The 23,554-nt window shown below is 39.2% G+C and overlaps 1 protein-coding gene across 2 annotated transcripts in view; it reads right to left on the bottom strand.

Moving 5' to 3' along the window:
- The window catches only part of drp2 (dystrophin related protein 2), a 131,136-nt gene that overhangs the window by 4,012 nt on the left and 103,570 nt on the right, over positions 1–23,554 (bottom strand). For both annotated transcript variants that reach the window (XM_084133974.1, XM_084133973.1), the window contains exons 13-20: positions 23,331–23,488; positions 19,881–20,047; positions 16,871–16,982; positions 16,334–16,470; positions 15,482–15,547; positions 9,921–9,986; positions 3,531–3,671; positions 235–472 (exon numbers count right to left, since the gene is read on the bottom strand). In XM_084133974.1, coding sequence (XP_083990100.1) covers positions 235–472; positions 3,531–3,671; positions 9,921–9,986; positions 15,482–15,547; positions 16,334–16,470; positions 16,871–16,982; positions 19,881–20,047; positions 23,331–23,488 — 1,085 coding nt within the window. The remainder of the gene's footprint in view (positions 1–234; positions 473–3,530; positions 3,672–9,920; positions 9,987–15,481; positions 15,548–16,333; positions 16,471–16,870; positions 16,983–19,880; positions 20,048–23,330; positions 23,489–23,554) is intronic.

The raw sequence follows: 23,554 nt of genomic DNA, 5'->3' as shown, positions 1-23,554 counted from the left end.
CTCAAAACATTCCTTCAGTTCAAACCATTAACATTTAACATTAAAGTATTCAGCATAGAAGGCCCTGATTTACCCGTTCATGTTCCTCCCTGTGCAGCGGTAACATATCCATAAAACTCCCTACACACCATTCTTTCATTGTTTCTATCACAATAATCTATGCTGGCTCACATGTTGGTGCACGCTGTGGGCATACTCCTCATTTTCACGGTATATCAGCATCTGATAACTGACCTGCAGCAGTAATTCTCTGAGTCTGTGCAGCTGGGACTCCAGTTGCTTGTTGTGGTCCTCCAGAATCTGCATGCGCGTCTCCAGGCGGGTCTTGTGCTGTCGGAGGACTCGAGCCTCAGCTAGGAGCTCTTCGTCTTGCTGATCAGCCGGTGAACCAGGACCCGACTCCAGCAGCTGGGGTGAAGCTGCGGCCTCTTCGTGCTTCCACTTCAGCCGCCGATACTCACCCTGCAGCACCCTGTGGGAGAGACAACAGCATCATCATCGCTATTGCCTTCTTGATCATTTAGATTATCATACTCGCTACGTCGAGACAAAAGTTGATATTTTAAACTAATGTGATTTAATCAAATAAATTTACTTCATTTTGTCTTAAAACTTGTTTTTACATCAATTTTACAAAAAGTTGATATTTTATATACATATTTATATTAAATATTTTTTAAATGCTTCCTTGTATATATATATATATATATATATATATATATATATATATATATATATATATATATATATATCATTTTTAAATAACTACATTTAATGTAATAATTATTTTATTAATTTGTTTTAATTTATTATATATAATTTTCTGTATTGTGGCATTTTATATAGAAACGTTGATTCTTTTGTTATTTCTCTACATGTCAAATGAGAAGAGAGCAAGAAAATTATGAAATCCTAATGAAAACAGTTGAGAATATTACTCACTATTTCTGCAGTATAAACACTACCTTTCATAAGTTTGGGATCAGTGCGTTTTTATTTTTAGTCAGCAAGGATGTACTAAATTGATTTTAAAAAAATACAGTGAAGACATTTATAATGTAATAATTTCTATTTCCAATAAATGCATTATATTCGTCAAAGAATTCTGAAAAAAAAAAAAAATTGTATCACGGTTTCCGCAAAAATATTAACTGTTTTCAACATTGATAATGATAAAAAATGTTTCCTGAGCATAAAATCTGCTAAATTAATGTAAATCAGAATATAATAACGGCAACTGAAAACTCAGCTTTGATTCCATTTTCCAAGTTCAAGATTCCAAGTCCATTTTAAAATGCATTCAATTAGAAAACTGTAAACTGTAATAATATTTCACAATATTACAATATTGTCTTTATTGGGTTTTAGGTTTGTATATGTTTTTATTTTATTTATTTTTGAGAAATTGTTCTTATTATAACCCCCTTAAATGAAATTGAACAATGACCAAAAAAAAACACAAAAAAAATCACTCAGCTCTTTCTGTCCTAATAATGACAGCGGGAAGCCCTGATTTATACAGGAGTTTAAGGTTGCAGATCCCCTGCAGACACTAACAATTAATCTTGTTTTATTGACCTATTACTCACATAAACAAAGCAAGACCCCACGAGAGCATGACTTAAAGGTCAGGATTTACGCAGAAGAAAAAACTCATAAATGACTCACAGCTGTAACAGTAGCCTCTGGGATGAAACAAAACGGTAGTAGACCTAATATACTTTTTATGTTTCTGTAGATGTTTCAACCTTTGTTTTAAGGTCTAAAGATCTCACCTCTTTCATTGGATGCGGGTCAAAAGATTTTTTTGAGCAAGTAAAATTAGAGTAACCATCATAATAGTAATAATGTCCCCACATTTTCCCAGCAACACATTTTATCTCAACCAATTAAAAACTATTAGCTCTATCTTAATCCTCTAAAGAGATTTAAAGGGCCAACATTAAGTGCAGTCAATTACAGACAGAAACCAAGAGTCACAAATACAAACACAAATCATTTTACCCCTCATTATTTATAACTAGAAAGGTCAGGAGGATAACCCTCAGTGAAAACTTCATATCGATATGAATAAATAGACCACCATTGTTTTGTTTCTCTACAAACTGTTTTGGTTAATATAAAAACATTACAATAAAAAATGCAAACTGGTATGAGATATGAGGAAACAAAGTAACATTGTTACATTTATACTTACAAAAAGTTCCTTTACAGGTACTGCTGTCATAAAAATACAATTACTTTTGTTATATGTAGAACTTTAACCTACATTTAACTTCCAACATGAAATATTTTAGCTAAATGTGTAGTTTACTCAGAGTTAATGCGCTCTGTTTGTTTGATGTGTATGTGCACATATGCAAATTCAGTGAATTCATGACATGAACAGACAAGGATACAGCCATAAAATGTAAGTTATGCAGGAAACACGTCTCAAATGCATACAACAGCACACGCATCTATCAGAGCATTTGACGGCGAGCCACGTTAAACATTATGCTGATGCATTTGTTTGGAAGCGCCTCATATTAAGCATTCTCAGGTTTTCGGCAGCATGGATTATACAGTTTTCCCACAGCAGGGCGTGACAGGCTGCGCAGCGTGCAGATGCAATTAATCAGAAAACTAATTTGTTGTCAATTATTTTCATTATTGATTATTATGGATTTAATCAATTCATTGTTGAAGAACATTCATCAACGCACACATCAGATCTGGTAAACGGAAGCTCAAGCATGTTCACATGTGAGAACCAATAAGATTCATTACCTTGTGTTATGCAAGCACGTTTGAGCTTCCACAAGAACCAACAAATTTGTTCTCACTTGTCAAGCAAGTCCAGTTGAGCTTTTGTTCGTGTTCGCTGATCAATGTTTATATGTGAATAACAGCCTAAATTCAATTTGTTCATCATTTAAAGCGAAAATTTGGACTAAACCACTTTTTCATATGGATTAGTTTTACGATCTGTTTATGAACTTTTTGAAGGTCAAAGTGGTAGTAGACTGTCAGTGAAGGGTAGTGAAAAATATTGTGTGTTCCAAAGATGAATAAAAGTCTTGGAACAACATGAGGGCGAGTAAATGATGACAAAATTTAAATTTTTGGTGAACAAACCCTTTCAGTAAAAGTGCATAAATTATATATTTATTATTATATAATTTTTATGCATAATTATATATTTCCTATATATTTTAATAGATTAATGTTATATATAATTTTGATGTGTTTATTTTTATTTAATTTTGTATAAAAGATTACATATTTTTTTAATTTCATATTATATTCATAACATGTAGTTTCTATATGTGATATAGTTTTGTTGTCTGGTGGATCATAAAACAAGCAAAAACAAAACAACTTACATTGAACTAACAAACACAAAAACAAAATCTAGTGTGTTTTGCATGGTTAAATGCCATTCATATTTTCTTCAAAAAATGGAAATTTAGTTATTTTTGGAAATCCACAATTTGCCCATTTCAGCTACAAGTGTGAAAATGTGAATATGCCCCTGGCTGAGCCTTCACCTGTTCTCGTTCTCCAGGCGGTGGAGGGTGCGCTGCAGCTCTTCTCTGTCCTGGCAGTCCAGGTGGGCCAGCAGGTGGCTGTGGGGGGAGTCCTCCTCGAGGGCAGGGCTGGAGTGACGTAGGAGGTACTGATCTTCATCCCTGAGTCCCCCCACATAGGAGACAGCGCACACTGAACACATTAGCCGTGCCACGCAGCAGTAGACACACAAACACACACGCGGTGCCAAGCGTGCACAGAAAGCAGCAGGTACATAAGCCAAATGCACACAAAGCAGCAGAGGCATATCAACACAGCACACATGTACGCATATTCTACATAAACTGCGGATGGAGTATTTAGAGTGTAGAAAAACAGAGCAATGAACACCATCATCCACAGAACAAATAGCTGCGTAGACGCTGAACAATCGGTAATCACACTCAAACACGCACTCTTGGAAATCCAAGCACTATCCATGGCATCACATAAAAAAAGCTAAAGAGGCACAGCCAATATACAGGCACACAGGATGAGTGAAAAAGAATTACCACTACACAAAGGAAGCAGGCAAATAATCAGCACTCTCACATTTGGCACATCAATAATACAAAAAAACCTGTTTTCATGCAGTCTGCTGTAATTATACAGGTGCCATTACATGGACCATCATTAAACAAAGGCCATTTATAGAGCGCTGGACGAGAGAGATTTGGTTAAAGCCACTGAAATGACACATATGCCCTATCAAATAGATTAAATAAATGAATCACTGTAGCACTTTCTCTCTGCCTTTTAAATGAACAATTTTCCTAAAAATACAAAGTGAATATTTACTTAAATGTGGGTTGAGATTTCAAGCTTTTTCACACAAAAAGCAAAATAAAAATGGTCAATTCATTTTTAGTAACTTATTCTGTTTATTTTTAATTTATAAAGACTTTATGATAACTTTATAAATTATATTATTAATATATAATTTATATAAATAAATATAAATATATTTTTAATACATAATGTGTAGTTTTAATTATTTATACAATCTCATTGTGTGCTACTGTTTATTTCAAGTCTTTTGAAGTAATGCAAAAACAATAACTAATTCTCTTGGCTCTAGAGTTTGACTGTGAATTGTTCTTTATAGTTGGATCTCTTCACTGAACTAGATGTACCGCATGGCGGTACAAAATATGACCGCCGCTCAGGCCTGCACTGGCTGTCCACAAAAATAAATGACGTGGAGCAATTTGGCTGTATTGCGTGTTTATGTATATAAGTTGTATATTTTAAAAGACTGTCTGGAGTATTCCTGTGGATCATGGATAATTTAGAGTTTTGTAATTATTTGCCATTACTATTTAAGTTTTATATCAAAAGTCATTAGTTTAGACACTTAACATCCATAATGTGAAAACGTCACATCCATAACAGTGGTTAATAGTAAAAAGCGACTGAAGTGCCCTTGAGCAAGGCACCTAACCCCTCACTGCTCCCCGAGCGCCGCTGTTGTTGCAGGCAGCTCACTGCGCCGAGATTAGTGTGTGCTTCACCTCACTGTGTGTTCACTGTGTGCTGAGTGTGTTTCACTAATTCACGGATTGGGATAAATGTAGAGACCAAATTTCCCTCACGGGATCAAAATAGTATATATACTTATACATACTAAGTATGAAAAATCTGTTTTTTTTTTTTTTCAAAGGACCCTCCCATTCAATTTATACAAACCTCTACCAAACGGTTGAGGTGCCTGTTGATGGTAAAAGTCAGTTATCTGACTTTGGCATGGGTTTGTTGTGTTTTACTGAAATAAAAAAACATTTTTCCCCAAAAAAGTGGTTTTATCTTGTAGCCCTGGTCCCAGAGTTTTAAAAAAAACAATGTTAACAAAATTAAACTCATTCCCACTGTACCTAGTAGAACACTTAAGTAAATGTCCCATTGAAATTAATGGGATTTTATGGATTTAGGTGAAGAAAGTGTACACATAATACATTTTGGTCTGTACTATGAAGAGAAAACTGATTCAACTATATAAACTATATATTTTCTGAAAGCGTAGACTCTCAGGATGTGATCTAACATGGCATGAAACATGTCCCACCCACGTCATTAGTATACTGCCCAAGCATAACACATTGGGTATTGGTAAATCGGGTATATGGCTGATACCTAAAAAAAGTAGTAGTATGTGCATGTCTGTCTGTGTGTGTGTATATGTGTGTGTGTTTGTGTATGTGTGTGTCTGTGTGTGTCTGTGCGTGTATGTGTGCGTGCGTACATGTGTGTGCGCGTGTGTGTTTGTGTGTGTGTCTGTGCATGTGGATTTGTATGTGTGTGTATGGGTGTGTGTCTGTGCCTGTGGATGTCAGTGTGTGTGCATGCTTGCGTTTGTTTGTATTCCTGCATGTGTGTGTGTGACAGTATCATCCTAAACCAGCAACCCTTCGCTCAACAGCACCATCTACAGGCCGATGAGTGTACAGTCACTAAATGTGCACATAAATGAATTTATTTTATACCCCCCCATGGATGAAATTCTACGAAACTTAGCATACCCGCAGAGGATGTCAAGTTAATCATACACATGAAATATGGTGCAGTTCTGAACATCTCCACTGAAGATAGGGGCGATTAAAGCAAAATAATATTGCATTTTAATTTTTTATGGGAGGGGCGCAAATCACAAATGAGTGATTATGAGCTAGGTTGATGTGGGCCCTTAAGACCAACATACCATAAAAATTTCTTCATCCTCGGTTCCACGGTTCAAGTAGTTATTTAGGAAAAACTGCATTTTTTGGGTTTGGGGGGGCCCAGCGCGGGGGAGGAGTAGCCCCCGGGGACCAAACGAAATTTTTCCGTAAAAGTCTAGTGGGGCTACATGCCCACCAAATTTCATGTTCCCCGGTGTTTCGGTGTCCCTGGTATCGTTGACGAAAAATTCACGGGGGGCCCAGCGCGGGGGGGGAGTGGCCCCCGGGGACCAAACGAAATTTTTCCGTAAAAGTCTAGTGGGGCTACATGCCCACCAAATTTCATGTTCCCCGGTGTTTCGGTGTCCCTGGTATCGTTGACGAAAAATTCACGGGGGGCCCAGCGCGGGGGGGGGAGTGGCCCCCGGGGACCAAACGAAATTTTTCTGTAAAAGTCTAGTAGACCAACATACCATAAAAATTCTTCATCCTCGGTGTCACGGTTCAGGTAGTTATTTAGGAAAAACTGCATTTTTTGGGTTTGGGGGGGCCCAGCGCGGGGGGGGAGTGGCCCCCGGGGACCAAACGAAATTTTTCCGTAAAAGTCTAGTGGGGCTACATGCCCACCAAATTTAATGTTCCCCGGTGTTACGGTGTCCCTGGTATCGTTGACGAAAAATTCACGGGGGCCCCAGCGCGGGGGGGGAAGTGGCCCCCGGAGACCAAAGGAAACTTTTCCGTAAAAGTCTAGTAGACCAACATACCATAAAAAATTATTCATCCTCGGTGCCACGGTTCAGGTAGTTATTTAGGAAAAACTGCATTTTTTGGGTTTGGGGGGGCCCAGCGCGGGGGGGGAGTGGCCCCCGGGGACCAAACGAAATTTTTCCGTAAAAGTCTAGTGGGGCTACATGCCATAAAAATTCTTCATCCTCGGTGCCACGGTTCAGGTAGTTATTTAGGAAAAACTGCATTTTTTGGGTTTGGGGGGGCCCAGCGCGGGGGGGGAGTGGCCCCCGGGGACCAAACGAAATTTTTCCGTAAAAGTCTAGTGGGGCTACATGCCCACCAAATTTCATGTTTCCCGGGGTTTCGGTGTCCCTGGTATCGTTGACGAAAAATTCACGGGGGGCCCAGCGCGCGGGGGGGGAAGTGGCCCCCGGGGACCAAACGAAATTTTTCCGTAAAAGTCTAGTAGACCAACATACCATAAAAAATTCTTCATCCTCGGTGCCACGGTTCAGGTAGTTATTTAGGAAAAACTGCATTTTTTTGGGTTTGGGAGGGCCCAGCGCGGGGGGGGAGTGGCCCCCGGGGACCAAACGGAATTTTTCCGTAAAAGTCTAGTGGGGCTACATGCCCACCAAATTTCATGTTCCCCGGTGTTTCGGTGTCCCTGGTATCGTTGACGAAAAATTCACGGGGGCCCCAGCGCGGGGGGGGAAGTGGCCCCCGGGGACCAAACTAAATTTTTCCGTAAAAGTCTAGTAGACCAACATACCATAAAAAATTCTTCATCCTCGGTGCCACGGTTCAGGTAGTTATTTAGGAAAAACTGCATTTTTTTGGGTTTGGGGGGGCCCAGCGCGGGGGGGGAGTGGCCCCCGGGGACCAAACGAAATTTTTCCGTACAAGTCTAGTGGGGCTACATGCCCACCAAATTTCATGTTCCCCGGTGTTTCGGTGTCCCTGGTATCGTTGACGAAAAATTCACGGGGGCCCCAGCGCGGGGGGGGAAGTGGCCCCCGGGGACCAAACGAAATTTTTCCGTAAAAGTCTAGTAGACCAACATACCATAAAAATTCTTCATCCTCGGTGCCACGGTTCAGGTAGTTATTTAGGAAAAACTGCATTTTTTTGGGTTTGGGGGGCCCAGCGCGGGGGGGGAGTGGCCCCCGGGGACCAAACGAAATTTTTCCGTACAAGTCTAGTGGGGCTACATGCCCACCAAATTTCATGTTCCCCGGTGTTTCGGTGTCCCTGGTATCGTTGACGGAAAATTCAGTAAGGTGACGAAAAAAAAAAAAAAAAAACTTTGACAATCCCTATATGACCGCTTTCGCTAGCTACGCTAGCGGCGGTCATAATAAGATGATCCAGTTCACGAAATGGTCTAAATCAGGGATCGGGAACTTTTTTTTTTATGAAGAGATTTTTTCATTTTCCATTTTTTCCACAAGAGCCAATCCAAAAACTACTATTTTACTATTATTAATATTAAAAAAAATTCCAATAACATTTAAATAAAAATAACTTTATTTAGGTCCAAAGTCAACAAAAAAAAAAATAGAAAAAAGGCAACAAACAATAGGTAATGTTTCATTACGCAATTAATTGTGCAGAGCACACAATGAGAAAGCACCACTCTACGCTGCACACATGCATCTCTCATGTGTGTGTGTGCGCAGTGTTTTCATTTTTGTTTTGGTATCTTACAGATATAAGCTGTGTCTGTCATGTGAAGGTTTTAGATTCAGTCTCGGTCTTCCATCGGAGCTGCATATCGTGTGGTCAGTGCTTGACTCAAATGCTTCGCTCTCCACTCGGGTATAAAAGCTGCTGTCGGTTAATTAAGGTTTGAATGCTGAACTCAAGCCATGTCGACGGTGGGTTTTATGGACGTCTTGGATATTTATTTTAATCACTGTCATGGTTGGTTACAGGTGATATTCATGGCAAGCATGACTTAGTTGTTTGATCATACAGAAAATAGGCATATTTCAGCCGCTACAGTAAGATGCTGTGCAAACAGAACATTTCGAGAATCAGATAATCAAATAAATCAGATAATCAAATCAGAATTAAATAAATGCAGTTGTCATTTCCAAACTGTGTGAGCGTAGCCATAAAAACAAGTGGTTTGCCTTAAAATGGTGTTACGCACAGCACTGCATACGCAAATTGGTCTGAAAAATGATCGTTAATTGACTTTTCATTAACTTTGGTAGGCTGTACAACAAAGCAATTGTAACTGCATTTTCTGCAGAAAAATTAAATTTAAAAATTTATAGTTTCAGACTTGGAACCCAGTGCATGAGACACGTGGATCACTTTTATGACGGTTAAATGGACCTTTTGCATGCCATTTAAAGCTGGATAACTTATTGTAATTGTATAGAAAAGCGTGATTCTTTTGTGTTCCATGGAAGAAAGAAAGGAATAAAGCACAGGAACGACATGAGGACAAGTTCATTTTTGGGTGAAGTATTCCTTTGAATTTCCTTTTTTCCTCTCTCACTCATGCACACACAGTAATTTCCAGCACAAAGCATGCACTGCCATGACTCTGGGCTGTGATGGTCTGACCTCTTTTATTAGTTTTGATTTTGTGAGGGCTCACCTTATTTCACCTATATATGCTTATAATTCAGTGGCTTTCGCTTGTCCGCCAGCCTGTAGCTCTTAACATCTTGTTTGGTAGCATTTCAATAGCCCAACCTCTCTCTCTCTCTCTCTCTCTTTCCCTCCTGTCAGCATCCAAGCCTGCTCTATTCATCCCTACTGTTGTGCTCCTTAATCACACAGACTTAATATGATGGAGGGCGAACGCGCACATTGCCATGGGTCGTTTTCATTATCTTTTTTAATTAATGTGACTGCCCAGCTACACCAAACATGAAGGAATGCATGCATGGCCATGCGCACATCCACACGCCCATGCATGAGGACTTAGCAGCTGTGACAGATTCTAATGTGGGTGGGAGGTGGTGTACTCACAAACTTTCATCCGGAGAGAGACTGTCGGTGAAAAAGGAACAGTTCTGGTTCTCCATTTCTGCCAACCTGAAAAGAAAAAGCAAGCGAAATGAAAATGTCATATTATGGAGCATGGGTCACAACAAACAGGGAGGCATACAAAGGCAAAGCCCCTGTGCACTGTAATTTATTTGCTGGGCCAAGGACTGTGACTTCAAACACGAGGCAGAGGAATGGAATTGCACACGGTTGGCGGAGGAAAAGAAGACGACAGCTGTGACTCATCGAGACATCTCAGCAACTGCATACGAGACACCTTAGAGCAGTTTCTCCAACCCAAAAATCACATGCTGTGATCCTACCCAGACATTTCAGATACCGTGTACAATTAACCTGGGTGGCAAATTATCATGCAACCGCCGAAGCTGTGCCTCCCGGCTTCACCCTCTACTCTCTACCACCATGACAAAGCCAGGGGAGAATCTGTTCCCATTTCACTTCATTTGTCAAGAATTTTTATGACATAAATGCCTCCCCTGGGTATTTTCACCCAAACCCCTTGCAAGTTTTCATTCCCTGCCACAAGTGGCACAGTAAAAACAGAATATAAAAAAGATCTCCAACAAGCACCACAGCTTACATGTCACACCACAGACATGCCATGCCTGAACATATACGGTATGTGCGCTTTATGGTTCACTGCAGCTCGAGTCCTTGTGACATCCTGAAGCCAAAGTAAAGCTGAAATGTGCAATTTCTATACATCTAGCCTCACCAAACGCAATTGCAATAGTAATGGAAGCAAGACTCTGTGGTCATCTTGAAAATATTTTCTATGCAGGCAATTAGGCAGAAGTCCTATTTACTTGAATTTACTAATGAAATCTCCAAAACTGTTTGTCAAGATTACATTTCAACAACATACACTACTGATAAAAAGTTTAAGGTCGGTAAGAAGTTCTTTAAATTAAGTCTTGTATGCTCACCAAGGGTTTTTGTTCACAACATACAGTAAAAACTATAATATTATGAAATATTATTACAATTTAAAATAACTCTTTCCATTTTTAATATATTTAAGTGTAATTTATTCTAATTAAGCATTCTAATATGCTGATTTACTGCTGAAGAAATATTTCTTGTAGAAAACAGCTGTGCTGCTTAATTTTTTTAGGACTCTGATGAATAAAAAGCTCAAAAAAACAGATTTATTTAAAATAGATGTATTTAATGTCACTTTTGATCAATTCAATAAAAAAATAAAAAAAACTTTTACTGACCCCAAATTTTTGAATGGTAGGGTCAAATCAGCAACAAAATATGACGACATTGCATGGTATCATACATCATGATATATCAAATCTCCACTGCTTGATTGCTTGTTTTATCACAATATTTTTTAAACATTTAAATCGCCCAACTCTAATTTGCTAGATATATAGATCTTATCAACCTTGTGATCTTCTGTAAAGCTGCTTTGAAACAAATGTGTATTGTGAAATGTGCGATATAAATACATTTAAACGAAATAAAGATAAATTATATTTCTTTAGTTTAATCTAACAATTTAGGCTGGTCCAGCTTATTACGTCACATCTGTTTGTGTTGCACCTTTCGCAAAACATTCTGTTTTAAATCAGTTTCACAGAGATGTCTCAGATAAATAGGCATGATATAGAGAAACAGGTGACATCTTCATTATAGAGGTCTAGTCTATGCAAAAAGATGGACAAATTGTCTCCACTTCCTTCCACTATGGCAGAATGAAGCCAAAATATCCCAGTAATATCCGTTGACATCTTGCGCCAATTACGTTATTTGTAGCCCGAGCAGTAGTGATCCTGAGGTGAACCCAAGATCCTGCACATACTCCAGCAGGACTCAATCACAAGCACAGTTGCCAATCTTGACGTTACACCTCATTTTTAAAGCATCAAATAACTGACTAAAACAAAACTTACCGGAAAAACAAACACTTGAACAAAAATCAACGTGATAAGAACTACCTGAAATTACAGAAACCATCTCTGGGAAAAAAACAATAATATTTGAAATGTAAATGGATTTTTTATTTTGGCTTGCGTCTCATTTGGATTTCATAGACAGGATGGGGTAACTGCAGCCAACAGATGCTAATGCTCACTATAGCGCCCCTTGTGGCAACTTTGAGAATGCAGCAAATTGTGCTCCAACCCAAGTCAGAATCCAACAATGTATAAAAAGAGGTTGCGTGGCTTATAGAAGGTTCACCCTGTGCCTCCAGCAAACTTCTGTATGCCATCCAGCACAGACAAGATTAACCCAACACAACAGAGGCGTTTTCAACACAACAGGGAGCTGACAATGGTCCCTGTGCTTACCATTAGCAACACAGGGGTGAAACTTTGCTTTTAGCAATGCACTGCACTTTCCCTGCCTTAGCTTACCCTTAGGTGAGAGACTGGGGAGATTTCACTGCTTTACCAGGACAGCCTGTGAATTAGCAACAATATAAGAGCCTCTATAGAGAGGCTTCGTAATGAGGAGTGCTAAGTGCATTCATGTCATGTTGCTAGGAAAGCTGCCAGAGAATGGTCTGAATTCAACTTCAGAACACAGCAGACTACAGAACCCACATGCAGGATGGGGCTGCCTCAGAGAATAGCAGAAAGTCAATACACATTCACCCACCAGGTGTCCTTCAGCCAATGACGGTGGTACTGGCTGTCCTCCGCCTGGCTGTGACGACTCCTAATTGAATCCGCAGAAGTATCCATCAGTTCAGATCCAATCAAATGTGTTACTAGGAACTGCTGATGATGCCACAGATTCCAGGGTGCGAAGTCAAATGGAGTTTATGGTTATACACGCATGTATTTGTATTTGTTTAAATGGGCATTTAACCCATTTAAATGCAGTGTCTCAGTGTGTGGTTAGTGTGGTCTCTTGTTACAGGGAAAAAGAGACGTCACAAACACAAATCAGCGAGTACATAACAAACATTGTGTTAATATTCAGAACAACGGCTCATTCTTTCTGATATGCTGTCTGCTTTTCAGATGAAAGGCCATCACTACAGACCACTTACTCTGTCATATGCAGACTTGTACAGCGAGTCTAGAACATCAAATGCCAGTGGATTTATTCTCCCACCTGCCTATACACGCACAAACAATCTCTGTTCTCTTGGCTATGACGTTCTCTCTCTGCGCTCTTACTGCAGATACCACATCTGAAACATCTGACGAGAATTTAATTTTCTATTAAAGTTCAAAGCAAGTCTTGTCGATGTCGAAAATAAATAATGTGCCACCTCATTTAGCACATGCTCTCTATCACTCATATTTTGTGAAGGACTGAACTATCAGATAAAAGTGAATGAAAGGGATTTTCCAATGGGCTGCAAAAGAGATGTGTATTTTTCATTCTTTGTAGAAGCATTTTTTACAGCTATAAAATGCTTGTCTTTTCTTATTTAGCCAACACTTAGATCAAGCTGTTTAGTTTAAGAATGCACAAAAGCATGAAGGGAAAAGGACATGAATAGAAAGCTTGAGAGTTTCCTGAAAGCACATCAAGATCAAAGAATCAAACGTAAACATGCAAAGACAGAGTGAGGAATTTAATTACAAAGAATGATACCTGTACATGTTTATCACCATGTTTTTATGTCAACCATATTTTAGCAGCCAAATTCAATAAAGAAATAATGCAAACTAGATAAGGCCGCAAACATGTGACAATTTGCAATTTGATCACAATTTGTGACCAAGTAAATGTATAAATAGAGGAAAAAAACAAAAAAAAAACACTTTACTGTAGTGAATACCGGACGAGCCCCCAGATATTATATATATGCAAGCTGTATGTTTTATGGAGCTGGAATTTGCCTTTTTTCTACTCGTTAGCAAAAACTGAATGAAATTTTAAATATTCAAGAAAAGAAAAAAACAAGTAAAAAAAAATCTTTTTCTACTCTAATTTAGTCAAGGCTGCTAACATTCTGTAAACTGACGAACATTGTACGCATTCAGTCAGATGCAAACGGACACATGTGAAACAGACACATGTGAAATATATTTAACAGGTGACAGTTCAATAAAAACTATGAATGTTGTTCTGAGCAGGGACAACTAACGTAGACGGCACTGATGTGTGTTGAGGGAAACCAGACATAGCATAAGAGAGACACAAATTTGGGGAATTAAAAAGGACAAGAAGAGAGGAAAAAGTGGGATACAGTGGGTGATTGATGGAAATGAATTAAGACATTGAAAGCAAGGAGTAGAAATCAAGCATATGACAGAGGAGGAGACAGACAGATGAAGACAAAAGGACACAGAAGTCAAGAGAGGGAGTGTGTGCTCTGGTCTATTTGCAGTACAGATAAGCTGCAGCAGGCTGTGAGCGGAGACAGTTGGCAGCACAGTATGCTAGGGCAGGCAAAGGGCTGATCTGTGCGTTCATGTGTGCATGTGCTTGTGTGTATTTAGGTAGTTGGCAGGGAAGTTAGACGGGGCAGAGGAGCATATCTCTGATCGTTTGCTGCAGTCAAACCAAACCAGTCACATTGGGCCGTTAGCTTCACTGCGCTCCCACAGCTGATTTAAAGGGTTAGTTCAGCAAACCATGAAGATTCTGTCATTTACTCACACTCATGTTTTTCCAAACCCATGCGATTTTCAACTTAATATGTTTTGTAAATGACCTGATTTGTTAAATAAAATTTGTACAGACTGTATTGCTTTTGTATCTTATATTTGCATTGAATTGCTGGTTTTCCCTTTTATATTTTATATTGTGCATCTCACTAAAAGGGTTATAAGGTACATGATTTAATATTTATTGCTTAGTAATTGTATAATGTGAATTACTTTTGTCGTATTGGTTATTATTGTGTTGATAATGGTCTCAAACAGTGTTTGTTTCTCTTTGTGTTTTGGGGATTTTTTGGGATACATCATTTAAGAAGTATTGACCATTAATTCAGTGGGGTAGCAACATCTATCCCCCCCAACTCATAAATGTGCATACATTTCATACTCATTTACATTTGCATATATTTAATGCCATCATTTAGCAGTAAAATGTCAGAAATTGTGTGGCATCAAATGTGTGTGTGAGGGTGACATAAGCCTGAAGCACTACTGTACCTAATTCTAAACCCCACTGGTATAACTAAGTATGAACGTTTTAACATGTTCGAGTACAAGTGTATGTCTGTATGTTTGTTTGTTTCCTGAGTGTGTAACATGCACTCCGTCCAGGCCAGATGAGACTGATCTGTGCTAGCAGCTCCCTCGAGCCCTCCAGACCTTGTGTGTGGAGCTTTCATTCTTCTAGTGGAAAGCAGCTGACCCCTGTCCACCCCTCTGAATGCCATCTCTCACCCTCTCTCTTTTGATGTCCCTCTCTCTCTTTCTCACATCCTTCTCACTTCCTCTAAGGCTGTTGTTAAGGCCCTGCTGTTTGGTACACTGTGTCCATGCAAAGAGGATCAATATGCCAATCAGAGCTCAGGAGAGTGAGCAGAAGTGGCTGCTGGGAGAATATCAGAGCCAAATTGATGCGTGATCACTGTCCGTGTGAGACTGAACCCTTACCTGCTGGCAAAATGCTCAATCCGGCTATGTGTGTCTGCATGAGGCAGCCTGGGAGATGAGCAGGGTCTGTGAAACCACACACACACACACACACACACACACACACGTCTGTTAGCAAAGTAGCTTGATATGTATGAATGCCTGTGTTCAAGCTGGTTTGCTGGTCTTAGAATTTGGTCAGACTGATCCGTTGGCTTTCTTTAAAGGAGTTTCAGACTCTTTTAGCTAGCCAGGATGGGAAAACAGCTGAACCAAGCTGAGACAAATAAATCAACTAGGCTTTTTTAAAATAACATTTTTCCACAAAACCTATCTGGTTTTAAGGATGTTTAAATATTTTTACTGGTAAACAAGACAAAAAAAAAACCTTAGCTTAGACTTAGCTAGTCTGCCAACCTAGACAGGCTGATCCATTTGCTTTATTTAGAGGAGTTTTGGGCGCGTTCAGATATTTAGGCTGGGAAAACAGCTGGACGACCAGCTTAATTCAGCCAATACCAGCAAACCATCTAGGTTAATTTATTTATTTATCAATAAAATGTATAGATAGTTTAGATAGTTTTACTAGAAAATAAGACAAAAATAAGCTGTCCTAAGATGATCTGCGGGTCCTTCCAGCCTGGACAAGCTGCTGTTTAGCTCATTTACCCAGACATCCAGCTGGTCTCCCAGTCTGACCAGTCAACAGACAAGCTAAGGCTGTTTTAAGATGTTTCTTTTCAGCAGGGAAGAGAATTATTTTTTGCAGTGCACTGCATTCAGTCCCACAGTTCTACACTTATAAACCTTCAAAAAGAACGCAACAACACTTAGGTGTGATTCTCATCAGCGGAGACAGGAAGTCAGACTCACGTCTCAGAGCTCTCCACCTCCAGTACTGATTGAACAGGCAGGTAGCCCCTCTGAGGGTGTTTACTAAAATACTGCTTTGAGCGGAACTTGTTCTTTAGTGTCTTTGCAAAGTCCCTCATCTTCTCGCCTGAGGTCGTCTGGAATGATTCAGAAAGAAAGAGACAGAAAAATGAGAGAACATGAGCGATTGAGACACAAAACATCCTCTTCGTAACATTCCTCCAACACACAGCCAGTACATCAGTTTCCACACAGAACATTTGTCTTCCTCCCATCTCAATCTATCATCTCTTGAGCAGCTACAGAAGGCCAGAGCATAATAAAGACGCCCACCTATAAAACTCAGACTGGAGCATGGGAAAACCATTAAGCAAATGGCTTTATGCTGTATTTCACTGCAGGAGATCAATTCGGTTCAATTCATATTTATTTTGCGTAGTGCCTTGAATAATAGTGATTGAATTTGAAACCTTTGAGCAAGCACAAAGCTGCCAGCTGGCAAAGAAAAAACCTCTGCAAGTAACAAAGCATATGTACCGGGGTGTAGTACTCCATGATGGGGTAGTGTAGTTTCTTGCCCTTGGTAGTCCGGCCTGTCAGAAAACACGTCTGGCAGATGTCCACATTGAACTGTTTCAGACTTCGGTATCTGAAACAGTGATGAGACACATTTTATATCCAAAATGTAGATGTGTTAATTTTAGGATTACGAATAGATTAAAATAATGAATCATGACTACCCTGCTGACAATAACAACTTAAGGCTAGCAGGGTGGTTTATGCTGGATACTGATGGTTTAGTAGTACTGGTGGATCTTGTGTTCACCAGCAAAACTTGGCCCTTTCTAGTGAAGTAGGTTTACTAAGATAACCTTCTGGTTAAACTAATCAAGGTGGGGACATTAAAAAAAAAATAGCATACAAATCAATATTATTTACTGTACACTACCATTCAAAAGTTTGGGTTCGATAAGATTTTTTTGAAAATCTTATGCTCACCAAGGGATACAGTAAAAAATAATCATATTTTGAAATATTATTACAATTTAGAAGAATTGTTTTTTATTGTAATATATTTTAAAATGTCATTTATTCCTGGAATGGCAAAGCTGAATTTTCAGCAGCCTTTATTCCAGTCTTCCGTGTCACATGATTCTTAAGAAATAATTTATGCTGATTTATGCTAATATGCTAATTTGGTGCTCAAAGAAACATTTTTATTCATCCATGTTGAAAACAGTTGTGTTGCTTTAATATTCTTGTAGAAACCATTATACATTTTTCGTTCAAAAGATTTTTACTGTCACTTTTGATCAATTGAATGTATCCTTGCTGAATAAAAGTATTAATTTCTTATTGACTCCAAACTTTTTAATGATAGTGTAAATATTGCATTAAGTTTTTTTTCCAGCAGGTAAATCTCTTTAGAATTTGACCTATTTTAAGCATATACTGTATTACATTCATTTTAACACATTCAGTTTCTCTTTGATGGAAAGAAAGCAAATATAATAGAATGTTCTTAAAAATAAATATATAAAAAATAAATGAAAATATGTAACAAAGAGTTTTGACAAATTAATATGTGTTATATATACACACACATACACACATGCATATAAATACAGTATCTCACGAAAGTAAGTACACTCCTCACATTTCAGCAAACATTTTAGTATATCTTCTCAAGGGACAATACTATAGAAATTAAACTTGGATATATTTTAGAGTAGTCAATGTGCTGCTTGTATAGCAGTATATATTTACTGTCCTCTGAAAATAACTCAACATACAGCCATTATTGTCAAAATTGACAATATTGCTGGCAACAAAAGTAAGTGCACCCTAAGTGATAATATCTGTACCTCGTTTAACCATGCAAAGCCACATGTCCTATTCATCATGTTCATGTTTTTGTCTGCTTGACAGGACTATACAAATTTGTGTATCTTGTATTAGAGCAGTTAAATTAGAGCATGTGCTTTGAGTACAATTCTCTCATACTGACCACTGGATGTTCAACATGGCACCTCATGGCAAAGAACTCTCTAAGAATTTGAGAATTAGAATTGTTGCTCTCCACAAAGATGGCCTTAGGCTATAAGAAGATTGGTAACACCCTGAAACAGAGTTACAGTACAGTGGCCAGGGTCATACAGAGGTTTTCCAAGACGGGTTCCACAAGGCCTCGCAAGGGTCAATCAAAGAAGTTGAGTCCTTGTGCTGTGCGTCAGGTGCAGAAGCTGGCTTCAAAAAACAGACGCATGATCGTGCCAGCATTGCTTTAGAGGTTGCAGAAGCGGAAGGTCAGCTTGTCAGTGCTCAGAACATACACTGCAACAAGTAGGTTTGCATGGCCGTCATCCCAGAAGGAAGCCTCTTCTGAAGCTGAAGTTTGCTGAAAGCAACCTGTCCAAGAGCATGAATTACTGGAACCATGTCCTGTGGTCTGATGAGACTAAGATAAACTTGTTTGTCTCAGATGGTGTCCAGAATGTGTGGCGATGCCCTGGTGAGGAGTACCAAGAAAATGCTGTCTTGCCTACAGTCGAGCATGGTGGTGGTAGCATCATGGTCTGGGGCTGCATGAGTGCTGCTGGTACTGGGGAGCTGAACTTCATTGAGGGGAAACATGAATTCCAACATGTACTGCGACATTCTGAAGCAGAATTTGATGCCCTCCCTTCAGAAACTGGGCCGGACGGCATGATAACGACCCCAAACACACCGCCAAGATGACAACTGCCTTGCTGAGGAAGCTGAAGGTGAAGGTGATGGAGTGGCCAAGTATGTCGCCAGACCTGAACCCTATTGAGCAGCTGTGGGGCATCCTCAAGCGGAAGGTGGAGAAGCGCCATGTGTCTAACATCCAGCAGCTCCGTGATGTCATTATGGAGGAGTTGAAGAGGGTCCCAGCAACAACCTGTGCATCTCTGGTGAATTCCATGGCCAGGAGGATTAAGGCAGTGCTAGATAACAATGGTGCTCAAACAAAATATTGACACTTTGGACACAGTTTTGACATGTTCACTAAGGGTGTACTTACTTTTGTTGTTTTGACAAAAATGGCTGTATGTTGAGTTATTTTCAGAGGACAGTAAAATATATACTGCTATACAAGCAGCACACTGACTACTCTAAAATCTATTGAAGTTTTATTTCTATAGTATTGTCCCTTGAGAAGAAATACTAAAATGTTTGCTAAAATGTGAGGGGTGTACTCACTTTTGTGAGAGATACTATATATTTTATTTAGATATATAGATGTAATATACTGATTCTGATACTGAATATATAAGATCAATATATATATATATAATAATATAGTATACACACACCTCAGCCCTATTTATTTTACAAACACAAAACCAGTCCATTAACAACCCATGTATATTACTCCCCGTGCAGTTCTCTAATATAGTGCTATTACCACAAAACCTTTGATCAGCTGAAAGAACAATCATTTATATTGACTAGCTAAAGAACACAGATAGAGAGGTCTGTACCATCTTTCTCCAAGAAAAGACTCAGCACTGAAGCAGCTCACCTGAAGCCCTTGATAGGGCACTGCTTACAGATATAGCAGCGTGCCTGGTGCTTGGCGGTCTCAGCCACAGTCACCCGGTGCAAAACAGGAAGCCACACCACCGACTGAGGCTCTAGAATCATCCATTCCAGGAAGTGAGAGACCTCGATTGCGGACTTACCTGGAGCCTAGAGGTAGATACAGAAGATGCACAAGAAAGAGAGCACAGAGCAACAAGTAGCATGAATCAAGATACCCAGCGGCCATATTGTTCATTATGCATGCCTAATTAAGCACCAAAACATCTTCTGGTAGCTGATGGGCACAAGCACCCTATTAGAGCACATGACCTTAAAAGAACTCATGTGATACGGGGGAATCACAGCCCCATGAAAGGGAAGGATACAATCTCAAAGAGGTCGCCCCTTGTTACAGTGACCTGGTGGGAAACGGATGACAGGCAATAACCCTAATAAAATAGGATGACATAAAAAATCTGGAACGTGCTAAATTCTCATTAAATACGCATCGAAGATGCATTAAAAGGTTGATTTCCTTTGGGCGCACTCTGAAGCTTGGTCAGAGATTTATAATTAACATGAGTATCTCTAGCGTGGCCCTTAGTAGTCGCTGGAGTGTACAGTCTCAGAGGGCACGGCAATGTGTGTGTGTGTATGTGTCTCTTTAACAGTGCTTAAGGTCTGGGATTGAGACCAAAGTCTGCAGTGTAGAGCTGAGAGGAAAACTTCAGAAGTTTCAATGAAACAAGAAAAAAAGGATCTTCTAAACAGTCCACACCTCAGGGAGAGCCAAGAGTATCTCATGAGATGGTCCATAACTTCAAACAAAGTGAACCAGTCTTTTCATCTAGAAACACGCTGCAACACAACACAGCCAGATGGCTGATCTGCATCGTTCTTGGCCTGTCGTGATTAATGCAGCTGGGTGAAAAATTGTGTAATTGGAAAGTACTGGTTACCATTACAAAGGCATTCCTTCCAGTGATAAAAAGGCAGACATGGAACAAACGTGAAAAGGAATTTTAATTACATGTGCCTGCAACTGCACACATGTTCTTAGAGCAGGATTTAATTAAGGACTGGCACACTAAGAATGAAAGGTTTAAGGCCATTGTACAGGAAACCTGTGGCCTATACCAATTTCATAATCAGGCCTTCAGTAGAATGAAATGCCAGGTGGTCACGTTCCACTGTGATGCCCATAAGAGTGAAGAGAGATGAGATGTCAACAGGCATTACACCTTCATTTTTCTTAATTATTATAGACTACTAATTCCTATTACGTTGGTATTTGAACCTAAACTCTTGAAAAAACTTGATTTCACATAGTTGTGTTTTGAAATGAGTCAGAACGCAATTCATAATGCAAGTATGCATTGCATTATCTAATTTTTATTAAGCTGCTATGTCTAGCATTATAATTTTATTAAATGATTAATTTTTGCTTGCAGGTAAATTTACTTAACCATTCAAAAATCAGGGGTCAGTAAAACTTTTATTTGTTTTTAAAGAAATGAATACTTTCATTCAGCAAGGATAGAATAAACTGATCCAAAGTGACAGTAAAGACTTAATAAAAAATAAAAAAAAGCTGTTCTTTTGAACTTTCTATTTATCAAAGAATCCTGAAAAAAATGCATTACCGTTTCCACAGAAATGTTACACAGCACAACTGTTTTCAGCATTGATAATAATAAGAAATGTTTCTGAACAATCTTGTGACACTAAAGACTATATTTATTATCAAATAAAAGCAGCCTTGGTGAGCAGACTTCTTTCAAAAACATTAAAAAGTCGAATTGTCCTCAAACTTTAGAACATACTGAAGAGAATCTTGCAAATAAAGTTAAAGGTAGGGTAGGCAATGTTTTTCATAAACACCTTTTTTATACTGGTTGAAACTCTCTTTGAAAAACCTGATAGCAATTAATAATAGAAGTGGTCTAAATATATTTTAAAAAGTACATATATCTTCTGTGGAAGTCTCAGAACCAGAAAATGTTCGTCCAATCATTGCATTCGGATAGGATGTCCTATCTGACTGTCAACCTATGTATTTCCATACCTCCTCACACCCTGCTCACGCAGACATCACACGTCTTCAGCGTTTCATGAGGCTACGGAGAGTTGTAGACAGACAATCACAGAGCGCCGCAAACAAACAGCAGTCGCCTTTTACAGTTCCTCCTGAACCAAAACAATGAGCTTTTTCTGCCGTGAAAATTAAAAATTAAAAGATGGAAACCCATGACATTCTACTCAGAGCAGTTCATGTCCTCAGACTCAGATTTATGCCTTTCTATGGCAACACTATCAATGGCTAAATTAATCTGCAGCAGTCAGGTGGAACAAGTCAGTGCTCTTTAAGTTGTTTATGTTTATAATTATTGTAATGTTATGTGCTTTGAGACATGAGGTAATTTAAGGCTGTCTTTCGTGACACTTTGCAGACTCATCTATTTTGGAGGAGGCCTGGCTTTGGAGACGCTCTGAATTGCCTACCCCACCTTTAAGTTAAGGGTGTAATTTCTGCGCCTCTTGTGTTAATACTTCCAAAGCAAAAATACTTCCAAACAGGTTTCCCAAACATTTGCAAAATAGTCTCTCCAGTTATGCCATTAGCTGAGAGGATATGCGTTTACATTTTTGGAGAAAAATAAAACTTTGAATGACAGAAGGAAGCATTTTTACATAAAAAACGCTGACTTTCAAAAGATTTTACAATATAATATAGTTAAAATCAAATACTTCCCCGTGTCCTATTTATATTAAAAGACAAAACAATAACCTGTGTCTCTGTGGTGCTATCAAAATATGCAACGGCAGACAAAAGTGTTTGAGAAAACGTTTAAAAATAGCTATTTCGTTTTTGCTATTATGTTTAGTGTCATTAATGGCATTGAAATTACACACTTCACTTTTAATGGCACAGATGTTAGAAGGTAACTCTATTGTCCCCTTGAGTGTGCAAGTTTGATACTGGCACAGTAAAGGAGAAATACACATTTAATAAGTTCAACAGGACAGCCAAGCACTGACCAAGCATTTGTGTTGAGTATGTTTCTGGCCAGTGACTCACTAAACAGCTCTTTAATCTCTGTACTTTCTAGCCCGAAAACCCAGGAGAAGCAGTGCACAGTTAGAACAGAAAATGAGAGAGAGAGAGAGAGAGAGAGAGAGAGAGAGAGAGAGAGAGAGAGAGAGAGAGAGAGAGAGAGAGAGAGAGAGAGAGAGAGAGAGAGAGAGAGAGAGAGAGAGAGAGAGAGAGAGAGAGAGAGAGAGAGAGAGAGAGAGAGAGAGAGAGAGAGAGAGAGAGAGAGAGAGAGAGAGAGAGAGAGAGACATTTCATCATCTGAACATAAGGCATATCAGAGAAAAAGAGAGATACTGAATCTCTGAGATACTGTAATGAGATACTGATAGAGAATCTGGTTAGCTGAAGAAGTCTTACCATCCGAAAACAGCTGCGGACACTGGGCTCCACGTTGCTCCCCCCAAATGCCGCCACCTCCCCGAGCTGCCGAGGGATCTGAATGGCTTCATGCAGTAACATACTGAGATGTTTCTGATCTGTCAGTCCACCTGGACCACACACCTGTCTGAAAAGGTCTGCAATACATAAGCAGAAAACCTGGCTGAATACTCCACTAAAAGAAGACACTAGGGAAAAGAAGC

The sequence above is a fragment of the Abramis brama genome (assembly GCF_963993115.1).
Source record: "Abramis brama genome assembly, chromosome: 13".
Lineage (NCBI taxonomy): Eukaryota > Metazoa > Chordata > Actinopteri > Cypriniformes > Leuciscidae > Abramis > Abramis brama.
Note: the sequence above shows the minus strand (reverse complement) of the source record. Positions and strands in the feature narration are given on the sequence as shown.